General features: G+C 35.4%; 1 protein-coding gene across 1 annotated transcript; it reads right to left on the bottom strand.

The window, feature by feature from the left end:
• Positions 1-3351: 3351 nt before the first annotated feature.
• Positions 3352-9451, bottom strand: LOC132068800 (uncharacterized). Its single transcript, XM_059462528.1, has 2 exons — positions 8346-9451; positions 3352-3537 (listed from the first exon to the last, which is right to left on the bottom strand). The coding sequence occupies exons 1-2, from the start codon at positions 8910-8912 to the stop codon at positions 3526-3528; spliced, it is 579 nt and encodes a 192-aa protein (XP_059318511.1). The 5' UTR covers positions 8913-9451; the 3' UTR covers positions 3352-3525.
• Positions 9452-15716: the final 6265 nt, after the last annotated feature.

Below are 15716 nucleotides of genomic sequence, written 5' to 3'. Positions count from 1 at the left end.
TCAAGGTGGGTAAATCATTAGGGTGTTATCAAACTATAAAGTAAATAAATTTTTTCAATGAGTGGGTGCAGTAAATTTTTTAAATCAAAATAAATAATATCTAGTTTTCTCTTTCCCTTCGTAATTTGTCCTCAGAGCATTATTCGATAACTAAGACTTGAAGAGCATTATCCAAGAAGAGCGAATCAGACAATCATCTTTCGATGGCATCCGACAAGTTTTAGACGATGAGGTTTTAAACAAACTTTCTTGAGTAATTAAAAATCAAGCCAAATATACTTTATTTTAAAATAAAATTAATAAACTTATTTTGGTTTACGTGGTGTGAAAGGCATCACTAAATTTAAATACAATATTTTTGCAAAATATAATCAAGCACTTTCAGGTATATGTATTAGCACTATATTAATGAAATCACAAATACAATTATTTTTATTAGATTTAAAGTTTATATTGAGCTGTAACTTTAATTATCAAATTTTCTCATCAGATTTTTTTTTTAAAAAAAAGTGTGAGTCAAACCTCTCTGATTTATTATTTTTATTTTAATTAAGACAAACATTTAGAAAGAATAATTAAAACAATAGAAAGTAAACGAGGTAGGGCCTATTGGCAACATAAGTTTGCCTTTGAGTTGACAAAGTACTATTCCAAATAACATGCTGCACCCTTGTTTGGCCCAGTGCTTGTGAGAGTTTTTAATTTAAAAAAGCTAAACAATTGCCACAATACTAACCCCCTTAACCACTGAGCTGCACCACATAGTTGTTCAAGGGTGTTCATTGTGAAATATATAACCCACAATTACAAAATTTTACTTATGTATTCAATACAATTTTCCGGCGAAGGGGGTTCGGATGACCACCCTTGATATAGGGTGGCTCCGCCTCTGGGTTCTCTAGGATCTTGCATAAACTAGTCAAGGAATTGCGCACTAAAAGTTTTTATCTAATCTGGTATTTGTCAGAAAGTTCAATTTGCCATCAGTTTCCTGTGATATGTGGGATCTGCTAGGGCAGTCCCCTCCTTTGTTCTAAGCTTTGTGTTTGGGTCAAGAGGTGAGGAGAAAGAACTATGATTCATACATGTAATCTTTCCGCAGGTCAAAAAAAAAAAATTTCCCTGAGATTAGTGGTGGCAAATGGGCATGTTTGGTTGGTTATGGGTTAACTTATACTCCTATGTAAGTGTTATACTATTTCGAGTGTAATATTTATAATTTTTTCTCTTGCTCAAATTAAATTAATTTTTTCATATATCTATAATTAAATATATGAAACAGAAAATTCGGGTAAGAAACAATTTCTCATTTTTATAAAAGTAAAATATATGAAATAGAAAATTCCCGAGGGGGGGGGGGGTGTGGGTAAGAAAAATGTCTCATTTTTATAAAAATTTTTATAAATATAAAATATATGAAATAGAAAATTCGGGAGGGGAAGAGGGTGCGGTGGTAGGTGGTGGGGTGGGTGGTGAAGGTGGGGTGCGGTGCGGTGGGTGGATGGAGTTGTGCATTGGTGTGTTTTTATTGATCCAGAAAATATTTTACCTTAAATATAAAAGAAAACATTTTCTCCTACTTTGAAGAAAATGATATATTATTGGGTCTAGTGACTTCATATATGGATATCAATATGTTATTCATATTTGTCCATGTTATTATGAGTAAAAAATATACTGAAACCATATTTACACAACTAAAATATAAGTGATCCAACTCATTAAAATATGGGTTAAATGAGATGATTTTCTAAATATGGGTTGAAATTGTAAGTTCTACCTGGGATATAATTTCCCCACTCTATGTATAACTGATATGGTTAACCCAATATTTGTGTGTTATTGATGTCAAATTACAATTTTTAAATAAGTTCAGTCAATAAATTTCACAAATATATCGTAATATTGTATACACTCTGCTACTTGACAATTGCCACAATAGAAAAACACAAAAATTACAAGTATTTGATTTCTAAAAAGTCGAAAATGGATTTTTTTTTTTTTGTTTTTTTGGAGAGACTAGTAAATTTATTACTTGCAAAAACTAAGCTCCACGTCTCGCTCTATATATTCCTCCTCCTTGCATTTTTTTTCGGTTGATATTTGATCTAAGATGGATGAAAATTTGAAAAAATAAAGAACTGGAACATAAAGAAGAACTCGTAAAAGATCTCATAATAAAGTACAGTAGGAAATAGAGAGATTTTAAGGAGAAAAAAATATATATTTATGGATGATATAATTTGTAGCTACTGCCAAAAAAATAACCTAACTATGATTAGAAACTTGGTTTAGTTAATAAATTGTAGCCATTAATATTAATCTATGCCATGCGTCCTTAATATCCAAGCTACAACTTAGCGAAAATGGAGAGGAGACGGATCCGCCTAAATCAGGGTGTTAAAAAATGAACTTGGTTCATACACAATAACATACGATATTGGACCCACTTGATAAGTCAAATTAGGTCTCACACTCTCACTTATGTTTTTAATTTTTTTTAACACAGACATAAGCATAACATAAATCATAGTATTAGTTAGCTAAGAAATGAAAAAAATTCAATGTATCTTGTCATGATATTTCTTGAAGTTTGGAACATAACAAGTAATGCAAGTATTTGGTTGCTGCTTAATCAATTTTTCTATCTTTTGAAATTTATCATATTGTCCCTTCTTTGATCATCTTCAGCAGTAGCATATTGGTAATCAATATATTTGTAGAGTTTGGAAAACTATGATAGTAAAGTTGTAAACTTTCATGTCTAAACAACATTCAGGGAATATGCATGGGCCAAATTGATGAAAAATTGAAACTTTAGACATGAATGTTGTTTAGACATGAAAGTTTACAACTTGTTGTTTAGAAAGGAAAGAAGGCACCGGGAGAAAATACTAAAACAAATTGAGGTATATAGTTAAACTAGTGAATTTGCCATAAAAGTATCGAAATAATGTTGAGTAGTCCATGTTTTAATTTTGGTAAGAAGAATTATTCTTTAATAAGCGGCCATATTCATAATTCTAGTATGAAAAATTACAAAAAAAAAAAAAAAAAAAAAACTAATAACTCGTTCATTGAAAATAGGGACGAAAACCTTAAATAAAATTATTTGAAAGATTATAATCCAAATAGTACTCCTACTTTTCATAAATGGATTGAAGCCTCGCCAACCATGAAGGTTGGAGCAGCACAAAGTAGAGGGGTATTTTTGACCTTTTCCCTAAATAAAATTATTTGCAACACTAGAAGCACTAAAGAGGTTGGAGCGACACCAGTAGCAATACTGGATATGATAGTAGATGATGCATTTTTCTGGTAAATTTCCAATCTCTTTGTTATTTTTTCAGAATATATATTTCACCTTTTGCTATTTCATTTTACTGAAGGTTTACATCAGATTTTTATGCAATTTTTCATGTTGTGCTGCATCATAGTGTTCATAATATATCTTAAGTAGTGAAATAGTTAGCAGAATAGGGATCATATTTAAAGTCTTGTGAAACCCATGCCCTTTTCACACACTTAAGACTCCCCCTGCATAAAATAGCAACCAACTTCAGGAAAAGAATAACATATACTTCAAACATAAATTTAGAAAAGTATAGAATTTAATATCTAGACAATTACCGCTTTATCTTTAGGAGTTGTTGCTTTAATATAGATCTATAATTAAAGGGGGCTCATTCGCTAAACACAATACCTTCTCATGAATTTTTGGCATACTTGCTAACATCAAGACACCAATAAATTTAGTTATACAAAAACTTGTCCGAGAGAAGGGGGAAGAGGGAAAGAAACCTCCTTGACTAAATTCACGTATGAAAATATTATTAGGATTAATACTAACATCGATCTCTTACTGGATCTAGGATGACTTCATTTTACTCTAGCATCAAAATTTGAGTAGATTTCTCCAAATGATAATCAACTTAACGACAAAAACTTTATTAAAAGGAGATAGATTAACATAAAAGAAAAGAAGTTCCTATGTCTTCCTGTCATTAGCTATAGTACTAACACACAAGAAGAAAAAACACAATCAAAGGTGAAAGTTGCAAAACAACGAAGATATAACGGAGAGCCAAAGGATTTTGCATAATCGAGAATTCGAGATAATACTCGAAACATTTCGGATTAAATTGCTAAATTCTTTCTTAAGTTCTACTCCACTGATATCTTCCTCACACTTTGAAAGGGATAAGTATTAGGAATGAGAGATCGATCCCACTATCCACATCCTAAAAAGAAATAAAATAAAGAATCAACAAAAATACTAAAAAGAGAAGGGAGAAATTGAAGGGAAAAACCTTTAGAGTAAAAACTTTTTAGAAAATTTCTGGAAGAAGCTAACAATATCTGCAATAAGGATTTCATTGTCCCCAAGGCAACCACCGTATCAATGCATACTCGACAAAAAAGAAATGGCGCCTCTTGCCGAACTCAGCAGTCTAGATCTCGGCAGCCGTAATTGCCTACGCAAGGATACTTCTGTACCCCATATCGGGTTCTTAATCTTCTCTTAAGCTCATTTACCGGAAGCTAAGTCATTACTAGAGAAAGCAATGTCGTCCACACAGAAGAAGGACAACCCGATGTTTCACATTTTAAAATAACTTCATTTATTATTATATAATATAAATTACTTTATTGGCAGATTCAATATTCGAGAGTCAAGCAGTATATAGTGGTTCTGATTATGAATCCGACTATGGAGAGTTTGAAGATTCAGATTATGAAGATGACATTTTATTTGACAGAAATGTTGATCCTTCTGTTGAAACCTTTTCTGTCAATGTCTACGGAAATACGAGAACAAATGATGATAGTGGAGAGTTTAATAGCAAAGAGTTGCAAAAGAAGATGCAAAACGAAGATGGTGACTCAGATTGTGTTGTTTCCAGTGACACAAAAAGCTTGAATAGTGATAGCGATGCGTCTAATGAAGATTTTAACTTTCCAAAGCATAATCTGAAGACTGATGGCTCTAATCCTAAGTTAGCATTAGGACAAGTATTTCGAAACAAAAAAGAGTTTAAGGAAGCTGTAACTACTCATGAGGTTAAAAGAGGAAGGAGAGTCGAGTGGATTAAGGATGATTCAGAAAGAGCAAGGGGATTATGTGAGCATCGTCCCTCTTGTAAAATTCTACCTTAAAAAATGCACAGGGATACAAATTTTCAGATAAAGACTTACAACTCCGAGCATACATGTTTTTGTTGGAATGTCAAGAATAAGAATGTTACTTCCAGTTGGATTACAAAGAAATATGTCAATAGAATCAAATCAAACAGAGATTGGAAGACATCAAAATTCGGAGATGAAGTCGATAGAGAGCTAGGGGAGACGTATCTTTATGTCAAGCAAGAAAAGCTAAAAAGAAGGCTATTTCTATGATTGATGGTAACTTAAATGACCAGTTTAGCACGTTGTGGAGTTATATTAATGAGATCGTGCGATCTAATCTTGGAACAACAATTTACATGAAGATAACACCAAATGAGACCCCTAACAATCCGTCTAGATTCCTACGATTATATATTTGTTTTGCAGCATGTAAAGAGGGCTTTAAGGCAGGTTGTAGGAAGATCGTTGGTGTTGATGTTGTTGGTTGAAAGATTCTATGTATGGAGCACAGTTGCTTGCTGCTGTAGGTATGGATAGCAATAACAATATATTTCCTATAGCCTATGCCATTGTGGAAAAGGAGTGCAAGGATATATGGCAATGGTTTTTGAACTATTTGACGATTGGTATTAAAATAGAAGAGCAATATCTCTGGACATTCATGTCAGATAAGCAAAAAGGCCTTCTTGAAGCTTTTGAGGAAGTGTTACCAAATGTTTCTCACAGGTTTTGTGCGCAACACTTGCACAATAATTTCAAAAGGCCGGGTTCCCTGGTCATGTGTTAAAAGATGCATTTTGGAAAGCGGCTAGAGAAACAACTGTTGAAGCATTTAATATTTGTATGTCAGAGATATTTGAATTGGATAAAGAAGTGTACGAATGGCTTTCTGCTAAGTTGCCTAGTGAATGGTCCTAATCTCACTTCTCACCACTTTCAAAGCGTGACATGTTGTTAAACAATGTGTGTGAGGTCTTCAACAGTTTGATTCTTGATACTAGAGATAACCCATTATCAAACTTTTGGAGACCATAAGATATATACTCATGGCTAGGATTGCGTTCAATAGGGATAAAGCTGAAAAATGGACTTCGGGTGACATTTGTCCAATTATAAAGAAGAAATTGCATACAAACATGAAGGGAGCTTCTGGTTATATTCCTCAAAAGGCTGATTCATGAAATTATGAAATCATAGGGTCTACTGATATTGACACTTGGGCTGTGGACTTGTATAACAAGATATGTAGTTCTAGAAAATGGGAATTATCAAGGATACCTTGAAAACATGCTATTTGTGCTATATGGATGAAAAAGATGAGATTATAGACTATGTTCATGACTGCTACAAGGTTGAGACATACAGGAAAGCATATATAGCCATATTGCCTACGAATGGGCAAGATTTATGGCCTAAATCTTCTAATCCTCAACCATTGCCACCTTCTTATTTGAAAAAGAAGAAAGGAAAGAAACATAAATTAAGAAAGAAAGAAATTAAATGGATGAGCTTGGAGCCTCGAGGACTAGGATAAAAAGGAAACAAAAATCAGTTGATTGTAGCAAGTGTGGTAGACCTGGTCACAACAAAAAAACTTGCTCTTTATATAATGTTGTTGAACCAGAACCAAAAAATTAACTCTTTAATGGTTGAGAACCATCAAGTTGGTCGCAAGAATCTGCCTCTTTTCGTGACAAACTTCCGGTGAGATGCATATATCAATAGTGTTTGTCTTACTTCACTGTAACGAAATTTATCTAACTTAAGGTCTTCTTATTTCCTTTTCAGGTTATAAGAGGTTAGTAGCATGAATGCGCATCAAGTTGCATAGCGTCGAAGATGTGACTGTCATTACCATTTTGTGCACTTTCTAATGACATGATTTATTTTAGAATGACTCGAGTTCATTTTGTAATGTGATGACTTCCAAGCGAATTAAGTTCATTTTGTATGACTCTATTATGAAGTTTTTAGATTTTATTATTTACATGGTTCAACTTTTGGGTATTTGGTATTTACGTAATTAGCTTTTCGCATTTTGCACTTAATTTTCGGTTTGCACTATATTTTTCGGATTCGCACTTATTTCGATTCTGCACTACATTTTTCGCTTTTTGCACTTATTTTCGGTTCTGCATTGTCCGCACTTTTTTTACGCATTTCGTGCATATTTTTAAGTTTCGCACATATTTTTCAATTCCCGCACTATATTTTTCTCGATTACGCACTTAAATTTCGGTTTACGTATACATTTTTAATTTTACGCACTATATTCTTTTTGATTCTCCACTTAAATTTCAGTTTCGCACACATTTTTTAGTTCTTGCACACCAAAACTACACATTATTAAGCTTCCATGCAACAAAATCTGCATATGTTTCGGTTCGCATACGAGTCTCCGACCAAAATACGGGAAAAAAAGGCGCGAAATCAATTAAAAAGATTCACATTACGAAAAGAAAAAAGCGTAGGAAAAGAAATGAGAAGTTTTGATTGATAAGTAATCGAAAATCTAAAACAGGAAAAGGATATAGAAATAGTAAATTAGATAAAAAAACAATTTGTAATTGATTTCGCGAGAAAGAGATCGGAAAAAACTGAAGGCGAAAAAAGATGCAACAAGCTTTTGTTAAGAATGAAGAGCACACTGAAGTTTTGAAGGATCTCCCTTCTGGAAAAAAGAAAAGTCACACGAGAATATTTGATTTTGTTAAATATGGATGGAAACTTAACAGAGGGATGTTTTTGGTCAACTTTGGGAAACTTAAAGGATGTTTTGGGTTAAGTGAAATATTATAAGGATGTAGTGAAAGTTAGGGTGAAACAAGAAGGATGATTTTGGTCAAATCCTTAGGTTCAATTCCAGAATAAAGAACGAACTCATGCCAGCCCTAAATTAGTTAACGTCTGAAGGCCATTAGCAATCAACTGGAGTGCCAACCAAAAGAGGGGAAAAGGAAAAAAAAGAGTATAAAACATAATAACAGAACATACACGCCGACCAAAGCGCGTTCACATTGTTTTACTAATTCACCAGTGATATGCTAAAAAAACTTCCTTTTTATTTTCATTATAAGGTTCATATTTCAAAATCACTTTTGAGTGTCTACACCTACACATAAGTTATAGATATTTGCGTGACTATAAATCATCTCAGACGCCAAGAAGCATTAGCCAATACCAATTAAAAATAGCACAAGCAAAAGGAATGAGCAGACCTCAGCCTCAAGCTGGTGCTGTAGTGATATGATCTTCTTCAAAGCAACAATTTCTGAAGCTTTCTCTTTTGAGCTTTTATCAATGCTTTTGGCCAACAATTCTAATACTTGCGACCTATAACCATTATGCTCTTCCCCGAGCCTCGCGTTTTCATTGCCAAGCCTCTCCAAAAGTTTTGTAGCCTGGTTAAGCTTGGTTTGTAGAGCAGTTTCCTTTTGTGCTTCACCTAAAAGCAACTCCTGAAGATGTGTTAAGATAGATTGAACATCTTTATTAGAGCAGGCAAGTTGTCCAACCTCTAACTTAGTAAACCTGTGAGCTATAGCTGTTACATATTGAATCAGCAAATTTTTAAATTCAAGAGTGAACCCAGGCTGACTTATAAACTGAATATCTTTTCTTAAAGATGCCAAGAACTCATCCAGGGAGGACACATTAGCATCAACACCAACACCAATAGAACTGGCACCAACATTATCAACGGTACCAGAACTGGTTCCAACGTCCTCAACGGCCATCTTACTTGCCTGGTCAAGAGTAAAGTTACTAAGGAACAAAATATGCATTGCCGTGGTTTCACTTAAAGGACTATGTCGGCTGTTTTTCTGCAACCATAAAACTAGTTTGGCCAAAGTATCGACAAGTAATATCTCCCAATCAAAATTTATAGGCTCGGAATTCTTCTCAGTCTCCAAGTACAGAATCCCGCTAGTTTCAACATTATGTAGAATGTTCTGCCCTGGAGCATCCCCGGAACAAGCTGATTCGCAAATTGCATCGCATTCCTCACTGATATTTCATCATATTTCATTTTAACAAGTTTACGCATTATAAGTTTGTACGTAATATCTAATCTCTCTAAGAGCTTTCCCTTAAGAGCATAAGTATGTCCCGCAAGCAAATTCAAATTAGGGTTATCGGTGGATTGAGAAACACCGTCACTTGCATTAACCTCAGCCTTTTTCATTTTTCTTCTCCTCCTTCTGATTAGCAGCATTTTCCTTCTGATTAGCATTAGCTTTTACTTCCTTCTTCTTCCCCTTCTTTGTTCTGTTGCTCTTCCCCATTCTGTAACTACGAATTAGGGCTTAGGGTGTCAATGGATTATTGGAGGGAATGATCAGAGAGTGGTAACTTGCTTCCTCTAGACGCTTCTAAGTACATATCCTAAGTACATATCTTTAAAATTTGGGCAAAGGTGTAAATATCAGTGTTTTAAAAGGCGGGGGCATAAGGCAACGCGTTTTACATTTGCCTCAGCGAGGCGTAAGCCCCGAGGCACGGGGCTTAAGCCCCATGGTTATTTATTTTTAGTATTTCATAAAATATATAATTACAATAAATATTTTTAAATAGGTAAAATTACATAAAGAATAAAAGAAAACTGTAAATAAATGACATATAGTAACATTGGTATTTATATTAGTGAGGATCAATTCAAGTCAACAAGCTATTAGCCATGTGTTTTAAAGTCATTACCTAGGATGTTATTGTAAAAACTTTATTTAATAATATGAAGATTTGCGTAGTTTACTTCAAACTTTTAAAATATTGCTCTTAAAACTTAGATAGTGTTTTTTCTTTCTTTTGTTATATATATTTTGTACTTCTTTTACAATCTTCAATATTATGTAAGAGGAAAAAAAATGCTAATATTCAAAATGATCGAACGAATGTATGCGCCCAGCATAGAATTTATGCATCCAACAGAGAAGGATCTATGTGTCCAGCAGGGATCTATGTGACACCACAGAGTATGATGGAAAAAATAATCACAAAAATCATCAAGTTTGGTTGAGCTTTGCGAGCGGGTCTGGATCTAGCAAAGATGGACCTATGCGACCCACCGACATTTATATGGTCTCACGAGGGTCGGCCGCCGGGAATAATTTTGTCCAAGAATTCCAATTTTTGTTTGGTGGTGTAAATACTTATACTTAGGTCGTTTTTATATATGTTTTACTTCAAAAAAAAAAAAAAAAAAAAGAATACAAGCGACGAGTATTGTGTGAAGAACAACAACTGAAGTCCAGAGGAATCCAATCTTATGCTTGCCTTCTTACCTCTTTCTTTTATTTTGTAATGGATATGATGAGTACATCTTGTTTATTTGTGATTCTATTATGACCGGCTAAACACCTATATAGGTTAAGCCTAATCTATGTTATTCGTTTAATTTCTTCATTCGTATAAATTGTTAGTGTAGGCTTGGAGTGGCTGACTGGGTTGTTTAATGTCATTTTCAAGACAGCGAAGATGCCCGAAGAATGGAGGTGGAGTACAATGATTCTCTTGTACAAGAACAAAGGCGACATTCAAAGCTGCAACAACTATAGAGGTATCAAGCTCCGAAGTCACACTATGAAAGTGTGGGAAAGGGTGGTGGAGATGAGGGTGAGGAGAGGTGTGTCTATTTCAGAGAACCAGTTTAGATTCATGCCAGGACGCTCGACTACAGAAGCCATTCATATTGTAAGAAGATTAGTGGACCAGTATAGGGAACGGAAGAGGGACTTGCACACGGTATTCATTGACCTAGAAAAGGCTTACGACAAAGTGCCAAGAGAGGTCCTATGGAGATGCTTGGAGGCTAAAGGTGCACCTGTGGTATACATTAGAGCGATAAAGGACGTGTATGATGGAGCTAAGACTAGGGTAAGGACGGTAGGAGGAGACTCGGAGCATTTTTCTGTTCTGATGGGGTTGCATCAAGGATCAGCTCTTAGCCCATTTCTATTCGCCTCGGTGATGGATGAATTGACGCGACAAATACAAGGTGAGGTGCCTTGGTGTATGTTGTTTGCGGATGCATAGTCTTGATTGATGAGACAAGCAGCGTAGTTAATGATAAGCTGGAGGGCTGGAGACAGACGTTGGAGTCTAAAGGATTTAAATTGAGTAGGACCAAGACAGAATACTTGGAGTGCAAGTTCAGTGGCGTATCGGATGAGGCTGACGAGGAAGTGAGGCTTGGTACCCAGGCAATTCAAAAGAAAGAAAGTTTCAAGTATCTTGGGTCTATTATACAGGGAGATGGGGATATCGATGATGATGTTTCACATCGTATTGGTGCAGGGTGGATGAAATGGAGGCTCGCTTCCGGAGTGTTGTGTGACAAGAAAGTGCCACCAAAACTTAAAGGCAAGTTCTACAAAGTGGTTGTTAGACCGACTTTATTGTACGGGGCGGAATGGTGGCCAGTCAAGAACTCTCACGTTCAGAAGATGAAAGTCGCGGAAATGCAAATGCTGCGATGGATGTGTGGGCACACCAGGAGGGATAGAGTTAGGAATGAAGATATCCAGGACAAGGTGGGAATGACATCAGTGGAGGACAAGATGCGGGAAGCGAGACTGAGATGGTTTGGGCATGTGAAGAGGAGAGACACGGATGCTCCGGGCGGAGGTGTGAGAGGTTAGCTATCGACGGTTTCGGGGAGAGGTAAGGGAGGCCAAGAAGTATTGGGGAGAGGTGATTAGACAGGACATGGCACAGTTTCAGCTTACCGAGGACATGACCTTAGATAGGAGGTTGTGGAGGACTCAGATTAGGATAGAAGGCTAGGTTGCTTATCCTTTCACCCTAGTAGTTGTAGTTTTGCTCATTCGTTTATTGCCATTTGATTTCTGCTTATATTTGTTGGGCCTTGTACTTTGATTATCTTATTTATCTATGGTAGCTAATGCTCCTTTCTTTCCATCGTTCTATCATGACTTTCTCACTTTTGTTATTCCTCGTTTTCATATTGTTTTGATATGCTTGTCCCTATCTGACTTTTTGTCTTGTCTTGTTTTCTCTCTTGAGCCGAGGGTCTTTAGGTAACGTACCGCCCTACCTTTCAAGGTGGGGGTTAGGTCGCAGTATACTCTACCCTTCCCCGACCCCACATTGTGAGATTATATCGGGCATGTTGTTGTTGTTGTATAAATTGTTAGTGTATCATATATTCCAAGTGAATCTGTATTTCAACACTATAGTTGAGAGAGTAAACACTCTTGGTTGTGCCTTTGCAATCTATCTTGGGAAAGAAGATTGTATCTAGAATTTTATTGAATTATAGGATTGGCTAGACTTCCCATGGAATTGGAGTGTCGAAACAATAAAGATCGCTAGGAATAGTTTATCTCGAGGATTTGTCAGAATAATCACTACTTCATGCTTACGAATAAGAATATGAGTTAAGATAAAATATGTCTATGTCGGGAGATCGTGGCGTATGAAAAAAGTTAGCCTAATAAATAGTCACTAAAAATTAATCCACACTAATCAACAAAGTTGAATGAATGCATAGAGGCGGCGGAACTCTAGGTTTCTCTTCTATTGATTGCAACCTATCTTTACTACGCATACTTATTTGTTAGTTTATAATTCCTAATTTTTAGAAGAAATCAAAAGAACCTTAAAAAAATAACCGGCACTGTATTATGGATAAATCGACGACTTAGGTCTTAACAACCTCATATAAATGCTCTTTGTAGAATTCGGCCCGAAATATGGTAACCATGTAAAAAGCTACTACTAATTTGTGAGACATTATTATGTGAGAACTCATCAGTTGGTCACATGATCCAATGAGTTTGAGAACAAGTAACAGTTCTCAAAGCACAACCTTGTTTTAAGGAAGTCTTTGTGAGAACCAATACTTGTTTTCAGACTCATTAGATCATGTGTCCAATTGATGAGGGCTCACATATAATATAATGAAGGATTAATTCCATGTTTAATTAGATAATGTCAAGTCTATTTTAATTTTAATTAACTAATATATTGTTTTTATCCAAATAGTAGTCTTTCATACATCTAGCAGTGGTTGATTATTCACGAGGGAGGTAGTTGATTAGAAATATATAGGTTGATAATTGACATGGAGTGGTCAAAATTACATCAATAGGCTACTTATTGTTGATGATGATTTATAGTGCAACAATAGACCAGTTTATCATATACAAATACATGATGCATCATCAAAAGAGAGAAGAATTGGCATTCTATGGACTCAAATAACATCCTAGTGGATTAACAACCTTAGAATATTTTGAATTTTAAATTTTAAAAAAGGAACAAGAAGGCCCCACTACATATCGTTCAAAATACACCCTTCCCTCTTTATAAAAGAGGAAAAGTCCCAGACGTTAAAGCAAATTGAGAATTTAGTAGCCCTAGAGTAGTTCAAATCTAGTAGCCCTAGAGTAGCTTAAATCCTTTCAACTAGGATTGTTAAACAAGTAGTCAATCAATTTGATACCTCTCAAACCCTTTTTTCCAAGGTTTTGATATTTTTAAGATTCAAAAGGATTTCCAAGATTGAAAGTGACAAAGATTGTGTTGAAAAAGGGATCACTTTAACAAAATAAAAAAAAAAAAAAAAAAAAATATATATATATATATATATATATATATATATATATATATGGAGTAGCCACTTGAAAATGAGTTTGGGTGTGCTAGGTTACCTCTAGAAAATAGATATCTCTTTTTAAAATACGTTTGACTCCAAATGACTGATCAGAGACATAGATTTCATTTAAGAAATTTTGTTCACCGAGGGGAAGGTGTGAGGTACCCTCGAGTCCCGTGATTTTAGCATAGTCACTTGATTCACTCATATTAGTGTAACGACCCGTTAGGTCGTTTTGAGGATTTTACTTTTTTATTTTTTTTCAAATGACCCTTCCCTTAGTTTTATTTTAGCATATTTGACTTACGGGGTTGGTGGCACGATTACTGAGGAAATCGAATTAATATCAGTGAAGAAATCCTAGTTTTGAGTTTCTTAAGTTTTGATTTTGGGAAGCTTGGACCAATAATTGACTTTTGGATAAACGTGTCCACAATCAAATTCCAATAGTTTCGTTAGGTTCGAAATGTGATTTTTGGCTAAGTCAAGCTGTTGGTTCGGATCTCGAGGTGTTTGGGTGTGATTTGGTTCGTTGATTGAGAAGTTAGTATTTGGAGAATAGGATTTGACCATGGTGAACACCGGGTCAAGACAATCTCTTTTGAGAACATCGAGTGTGCGAGCAGATTCGTTGCATGTTTTATGATTGAAATGCATATTTGGTTCGTGCCTATGGGGTTCTGAATGAGTTTTGGTGTCGGATCGAAAGTTGGAGAAACCAGATTTGTCTAGTTTCAGCCGTTGCTAATGTCCTTCTACGTGATCAAGTAAGAAGGCTTGCGTTCGCGAGGCATGCGGGTGCTAGGGGTTCGCATCCTTGCTCTTACGTTCGCGTCAGGCCTCTCGCGATCGCGATGAGTTGGATCGTGGCCTCGCAGTCGCGTAGGGTAATTTAGCCTAGACAGATTTAAAATCTCATTTTGAACCTCATTCTTCCAAAACCAATTTTGGGAGCTAGAGAGCTCGGTTTTGAGTGTTTTCAAGTGATTTCTTCAAAGTTCTTCATTGGGGTAAGATTTTATTATTAATCTATGCATTTCCTTATGATTCCATCCTTTATTTATTGATTCATTCCATGATTTTAGATTGTAGAATAAGGGTTTTTCCACAGAAATGGGTTTGGTGAATATAATGAAATTAAAGGTCCAATTATGATTAGATTTCCATGATTTTTAGGATTATTACTATTTATACTATGGGTAAGATGAATTGAAGTTGAATTTCTAGTTTTGCCCTTGGGGCTCGGGTTTGACTACTTTGCGGTCGTTTTTGAGTTCCGAGTAGAAGTATAGCAATATGGGTGTCTATGGACTCGCGTGTTGATGTAGAATCTATATTTGATAGATTTGATTGTTCAGAGGCACTTTGAAAGGGGAAGACTCAAATTTGAGGGTTTGTGACTTCTGCTCGGCTTTCGAGGTAGGTTACAGTTTACTCTTCAGACTCTGATTGAATGACATATATAGTTTATAATTACTGAAGGGGTGTTGGGCATGAAAAGGGGTCCCACATTAGTGATTCTGATGAGCACTTGTGTGAGTACCAATATATTTGTATGGGTAATTAATGTAAACCAAATGTGTTGTGACAGGGGGATGCATGTTGAGCTTACGGGCATTGGAGGTGGTGATAAGTTCACTAGCTTGGTATGGTTGTTACTTATGTGGGCTATGACAGCCATGTCCGATTAATACTTGTGATTATTGATTCATTTTACCTTCAATATTGGACATCTCATCTAATTCATGAAAGAGGAACCATTTTTGGAAATGAGTTGATATTATGTAACTTCATGGTATACTCATATCCATTTCACTTATTCATAATATTGTCAGCATATGATATTATGCATGTTGTATTCATTCATACTTATATACTTGATGGATGAGTTGTGAAAAGGAGATACAAGATAGTCTAAAAAGGTCGGGATAAAGGCAAGAGTGGTGTTCTCATAGTTCGACAGTAAAGTCGG

The sequence above is a fragment of the Lycium ferocissimum genome, chromosome 8 (genome assembly GCF_029784015.1).
Source record: "Lycium ferocissimum isolate CSIRO_LF1 chromosome 8, AGI_CSIRO_Lferr_CH_V1, whole genome shotgun sequence".
NCBI classification, from domain to species: Eukaryota; Viridiplantae; Streptophyta; class Magnoliopsida; order Solanales; family Solanaceae; genus Lycium; species Lycium ferocissimum.
Note: the sequence above shows the minus strand (reverse complement) of the source record. Positions and strands in the feature narration are given on the sequence as shown.

What these genes read in the sequence shown, in the direction of transcription:
- LOC132068800 (XM_059462528.1), bottom strand. Translation starts at nt 8,912, where the DNA reads ATGCATATTTTGTTCCTTAGTAACTTTACTCTTGACCAGGCAAGTAAG.